This window comes from Palaemon carinicauda, chromosome 3 (assembly GCF_036898095.1).
Source record: "Palaemon carinicauda isolate YSFRI2023 chromosome 3, ASM3689809v2, whole genome shotgun sequence".
Classification (NCBI taxonomy): Eukaryota; Metazoa; Arthropoda; class Malacostraca; order Decapoda; family Palaemonidae; genus Palaemon; species Palaemon carinicauda.
The window spans coordinates 104,941,517-104,947,928 of NC_090727.1; the positions used below are offsets into that span (position 1 = coordinate 104,941,517).

General features: G+C 36.3%; 1 protein-coding gene across 1 annotated transcript; it reads right to left on the minus strand.

Moving 5' to 3' along the window:
• Positions 1-560: 560 nt before the first annotated feature.
• Positions 561-6,200, minus strand: LOC137633170 (uncharacterized). Its single transcript, XM_068365329.1, has 3 exons — positions 5,525-6,200; positions 1,578-5,407; positions 561-1,469 (listed from the first exon to the last, which is right to left on the minus strand). Exons 1-3 carry the CDS (start codon positions 6,198-6,200, stop codon positions 561-563), a joined length of 5,415 nt encoding a protein of 1,804 aa, XP_068221430.1.
• Positions 6,201-6,412: the final 212 nt, after the last annotated feature.

Consider the following 6,412-nt stretch of genomic DNA (forward strand, 5'->3'; position numbering starts at 1 on the left):
CCAATGGTATTTTCAAAGAATTATTCCATATTTGTGTGACACATGATCGTGATGCAAATGATAAGATCCATAGGTCACTAAATAACTTCAAAGATTAATCCACTGTAAGTATGACTGGAACTTCTACTGCAGACTGCTGCTGTTCAAGTTCTTGACAGCTACTCTTCTTGACAGGTACTCTGTTGTTCTCCGTCACTCAGTAAACCCAGAAAACATTTTCCGCATTAAAATTGGTGGTTTGTTTACGGCAGTAACCATTTAAAAGGCTTAAACGAGAAAAGCTATTTATAAAATTTACGTTAACTTTAAAATTTACTAATTAAGTAATTGCAGAGGTAAAGTACTTTAATACTGATGCCGTAGTGATAATGCATATTTTTTCTTTAATAACGAGTAAAATTAAAAGAAAAATACATATTTTTCTACACTCCAGGGGAGAGATTTTGATTTAGTATGAAATCAAAAGTATGTAATGTAAATGTATTTACACGAAAATTACCCAAAATTAAAATCAACCCATGGAATCTAAATGAAACAATATTAACAGTAATGAAAAATCCCTAATCAGATTCAGCCAAAATTTGGTGAATTTTGGCAGCCCCCTGTATAGCTGCTTTTCTTTTAGGACGTGATGATACATTATGAACATTCTTAGTGTCAGGTACACCTTGCTTCTCATCATCGCTTGGGACTGACAAAAGAGGAATTATAGAACTAGAGTGCCGTTTTAATATTTCTCCATTTTTCCCTTTAAAGACCCTCACAGCCGTAACTTCATTGTTTATATTTGTTACAATTTCCTTAATGCGTCCCATTGGATAATTACAGGGTTTAGCTAAGGGTTCCTTCAAAAGTACTATATCTCCAACTTTAAGTTCTTTATGTTGAACGGGCTTGTATCGGTCTTTTTTATTCACGGCTTGATATATCAGATTCCCAACAAATTCTTCATTGTATATTTTAATGAGATTATGTCGTACATTTTGTAGTTTCAGTAATGATGAAGGAATCTGATCTGCATTGAATTCTGGATCGGCATCTGTTGGGCCTTGTAGTTGAGGGATTATATTGATGGAAACCAATTCTCTGCCATGAATCAACATCTCTGGGGTAATGATTTCTGGAATGCTCTCTCCTGAAGAGTCCCTAAGAGACTCTTTAAATGAAATTGGCCTTCTGTTCACCAAATGTATAGTTTTGTGAACAATAAAATCAAAATCCCGAAGGGGAAGAATATTATTGCGCATTGCTCCAAATAATAAGCGCTTGGTTAGTTTCACACAAGACTCTACTAACGAGCCGAGTTGATTACATCCTTTGTAATATTGCTCAAATTTAAAGGATTTAATTCCATGTTCTTGTAAGTATGCATTTGTCTCGTAATCGCTCAAGAAACTAGAGATCTGATTTGCACCAGCAACGAATTGCGATCCCAAATCAGACAGACATAAGGAAGGAATACCAAATTCCTATGTATGAAGTTGTAATGCTCTAATAAATTCTTCTGAAGTTAAATCCATACAAATTTTCAAGTTAATAGCCCGAGACCATAGACATGTAATACATAACAGCCATACCTTGACAGTATTTCCTTGATCATTCTTTATTTTAAATGGACCCATATGATCAATGAAAATCTGTCTGTACGGTATGTTCTCAGGATTAATCCTGAACTCTGGGTAATGACTTTGATTTAATTTGATTACCCTTTCATTTAATCTCTTACAAGTAATGCAGTTTGACAGAACTTTCTTCACAGCCGAGTATATATGGGTAATCCAAAAGTTTCTTCTAAGTTCCGCCAACAAAGGATAACAACCAGCATGTGAGAGCTTCACGTGCAATTCCCTTATAATCAGAGGAACCAGCACACTGTCCTTCGATAGTAGTAAAGGATAGTTGAATTTGTTAAGATGTTGGACTTCCTTCAATCTTCGGCATTTACTTTTTACCCTCACCATGCCATCCGAATCAAGAAACAAGTTCAACTGTGCAACAATGTTAGGCAGATTCTTCAACTGCTTCTGTTTTGAGTGAAAATAATCAAAGACATCTGGGAAGTGAACATGTTGATCCCTGATTATAATCTGCCTACAAGCTTCATCATAAAAGTTAAAACCTTCATCTTCAACTTCAAAATGATCTAGAGCTGGATTTTTACTTTTAAACTTAGATTTCAAAATGCTGCAGAACCTGAGCACCACCGCATGCACTCTCACAGCCTTCTCAAAACTAGAAACCCTATTAAAAGGGAAAAGATGTTCCGAGCCCACATGAGGTGAACAAGCACTACCACAATTTGTCTCCACTTTATGCACTCGTTTTGATTCAAATAATCCAGGTATGATGAAAGACAATGTGCTGTCACTACAGATCACATTGCTTTCGCTCTCTGTAATGAACTTAGGACCAGTTATATAGTTTGTTTTCATTAGCTGCCTAAAGGATAAAGGTCTGGTGATGCAGTCTGCTGGATTATCTTCTCCAGACACAAAAGAAAATTTCATACAAGAATCCTCACACAGCTTATTGATATACTCTAACCTATTGAGTATAAAGGGTTGCTTTTTTTGCAGTTTGTCAAGTTTCAAGGCGTAAGACTGCAGCCAGGTCAGTACCACCAAACTGTCAGAGTAGACTTCGCATCCAACTATCTCAATAGGATCAATGCAGCCAAATCCTGAAAGTTCATTCTTCAAATCCTTTACAGTTTCTACAGTTAATGCAAGAGCTTGTAATTCCAAGCTTGGTATGGATTTTGACTCCAATTGTTTACTCACCAGTTTATTTCTTGCTAAAATAAAGTAGACCTTATTTGTATTTATGTTATACAGATACACTGCAGCGCCAAACAGAACCTTACTACTATCAGCAAACCCAACCAATTTATATTTGTCAGTACGAGCACCAAAATTCCGTGGGAACTCTACAGAAGGTGCAGAATTGGCCTGCTTGCAGATATTCTTCCATTCATTGATCAAAGGAGCTGTAAGCTTTTCATCCCAATCTAGTTCTGGTCTACACTGCAATCTGTGTAGAAACAATCTGGCTCGATTCAGTATAGGTCCATTGAAATTAAGAAGATCGAACTGTGAAGCTATAGTAGATAAAACTTGTCTTTTTGTTGATGAATTTATATCCAGTTGTATGGGCTTTGTAGACAATGTATCACTCATTCGATCCCACTCAAGTCCCAGCAGTTTACTTTTTGTCGGAGTTTCTGTTTCCTGAATTTTGTCAATTTCTTTCTGTAATGATATGTCATTTGATAAAAACTGCTGAAGTGAAAACTTATAAGGACTGAAAATATCCTCCAACATTGTATACATCCACAACAAACACTCAGACGTTTCTGCCGTAAATGCACAGTTGTCCATATAAGACAACTGATAAATGGTTCTCTTGAGTTTCATCAATGGAAAAGAATCATTGGTAGAATCCAGTATCAATATCTTGTATAACCCAAGCATTAATAATGCAGGTGAACATCGAAGCCCAAAAGGAAGTCTACTATTCTTATAGCCAATAATTGAAAAATCTCCATCTTCAAGATTTCTAAACCATAAAAAACAAAGGCGATTTTGGTCGACTTCCTCAAGACCTATATTGTTGAATGCCTTCTTTATATCAAAGCAACATAATTTGCTTCCGAACCTCAAATTGATAATGGAAGTGGAGAGTTTCTGATTTAATGTGGGACCTGCATGCATAGTTTGATTGTGATTCATACTTCCTTTGTCACTCAAATTGGATAGGAATACAACCCTACATTTTGTGGTCTCATGATCAGGCTTAAAAATGCCCATAAAAGGCATGAAACTGGACTCTGGATGCTCCTTCTTGAATTTATCAAGATTTTCAATTCTCTCAATTATACCAGCATCTGCTTGCTCTTTAAATACCACATTTATCTGCTTCAGTTTATCATCTAAATTTCCTTGAAATTTTCTTTGCAAGCCTGACAGTATTTTCTCTGATATATTGAAGTTATGTCCCAAAAGGTGAGAAACTCTAGGGTTCCAGAGTAATGGCATTACCAGCCTCCCTTCACCATTCCTTGCAGTTTTCTCTAAAACGTAATTGACCAACTGAGTATGGATTTCAACAGTTTCAGAGTATATTGAAGTCTCTCTATCCAATGCTTCGTCACAAACAGAATCAAGTACATCCTTTTCAATATCAACTAACCCACTGACTTCATCATCCTCTCCTTCCAAAACAAATGATTCATTTCTAATCTCGATTTTACCAAAATCTATATTAGAGGTTTGACAAAACTTAGCTTCTTCTGAAGGCAGGTAGTCTGGGGTTCTATTAGTTATAGAAATGTAGGAAGACGACGAGACTTCAGGGGCATATGGTAGATAAGGCAGATCATGTAAAATAGTCTCGGTTGCTCCCTTTAAAACTACGCCATGAGGAGTTCTTGAATATATAGATTTCTCTCCGAATAAAATTTCAGTCTCAGGTATGCAATAGCTGGATTTTGATCCCAAAATAAGCTGAATATCAGAAATATCTTCTGAACCATCCAAAAGTCTTGTATCTGCCAATTTATATCCTTTTGACAGAAATCCATTCACAACGCTGTTCAACTTGGGAAGATTCAAAGTAATATTTATATTTGGAAGGCACAATGCATAAATGACTCTTGAATCCCTGTCAAATTTCATTTCCACCTCAACAATTTTGGTGTCATAACTTCTAGGGACATTGATACCATTCACAGTAAGTTTAATACTCTCTCGTATGACGGGTAGATTCAATTTGCTGGCCAACTCTTCAGATATAAAATTGGATTGACATCCACTGTCTTTCATACAACGCACATTGGATCCACTTATGTTACACGTGAAGGTTGGAAGAATCGTATCTCCCTCACTTGAGTTATTCAAAGCCTCTGTAATAGTAGTAATGTTATTCTCGGATCTTTCCGCAGGAGTTTTCGCCTTTGTGTCTTTCTTGTCCTTGTTTTTTTCATGGAACTTTTTCTTGTTAAGGTCCAGATTCTTTTTACCCATGTCATTGGATTGATTTTCCCCTGGATGAGTGCACAAGTAATTCCAATGAAAACCTTTGCAATTTGCACACCGATATCGAAATTTGTATCTGCACTTTTCAGTAGAATGTGATGCCAGGCCACATCTAGTACATCCATCGATACTCTTCAATTTCTCGACTTTGGAAACAGGAGAAATAAAGTTCGTACAATCTCTGATGTTATGGCTAGCCTTTTCTTGGACTGTGCTACACAAGGAGCATGGATAACATTTTGCAGTAGCTCCACTAGTTCCCTCTGGTGTGAAGTTCACATTTATTGCCATATCCACAGAATGATCTGTTACTTTCACTTTCTTCTTATGATGACTGTATCTTGTGCAGGCAGTGAAGAAATTATCACTAATCTCTTCAATTGAAGGCCATGTATGGTTAGTAATATTTATCAGTAAATCCCTGAACTTTTCATTCAGACCTGTCCACACAAAGTATTGCAAAATTTAATCAATAGTAACATTCAACTTACGGACATTCTCTATTATACCTTTAACTTTGGATACATATTCAAATGGGTCATCACATTTGTCCAAGTTTAGCTCAGATAGCTGCTTGATGGTGCTGAATTTCTGAACGTCTGGAGAAGCAAGTGCCTTTTCTAAGAGCTCCTTTGCTTTACTATATCCTTGGTTATGAGACTCCAAGGAATCTATCAAAACCAAGGCTCTTCCAGTTATCTGCTGCTTTAAGAGCAAAAGCTTTTCGTAGTCAGAGTATTCATACCTGTTTATAACTGCCTCAAACTGAGATAGAAATTTGGTTAGATCTTCGTTCTCTTGACCAGAGTATCGAGGTAAAGGAGCTGTTGGTCTCTTCAAAAGGGGAAGAGCTGGAGTAGGGGGTGATGGTGTAGTCGGTACAGGCGATTGGAGCTTAAATAAAGACGAACGTAGTTTGTCTTGATAATTTTCACAGGCCTCCAATTCTTCCATTAGTTCACTTTCGTTTTCTTCAGAACTCCATTTAATACCCTGTATTTGAAGATCCAAATCCTTCAAACGTGCCATGTTGTCAGTCAACTTAGACTCAAGTGCTAGCTTATCTGAAGCTTCAAGTAAGATGAACTGATCACGTTGATTAAAAGACTCCGTAACAGACTTTCTTACAAACTTCCGAGAAGTTATTAATCTCTTCAGTTCAGTCATCTTGACTAATATATAAGTAACAATAACAACAGACCACAGTAAAACAATAAATAGCAGTACTAATACAAGCAAAAGTGTATAAACAGTAATCACAAAATGTAACTTAAAGGAATTTTTATGTAAATTATCACCATGGATTAAACGGTCACGGTCGCCATGTATAAAAATGAGGTTTTTATACAGATTTTAACTCATTAGATTTATAAGTTGAT

What these genes read in the sequence shown, in the direction of transcription:
- LOC137633170 (XM_068365329.1), bottom strand. Translation starts at nt 6,200, where the DNA reads ATGACTGAACTGAAGAGATTAATAACTTCTCGGAAGTTTGTAAGAAAG. An exon ending in AGGTATAATAGAGAATGTCC is followed by an intron (nt 5,408 to 5,524) that starts GTAAGTTGAATG and finishes CTTCAATTGAAG; the next exon opens with AGATTAGTGATAATTTCTTC. An exon ending in ATCAAGGAAATACTGTCAAG is followed by an intron (nt 1,470 to 1,577) that starts GTATGGCTGTTA and finishes CTTCATACATAG; the next exon opens with GAATTTGGTATTCCTTCCTT.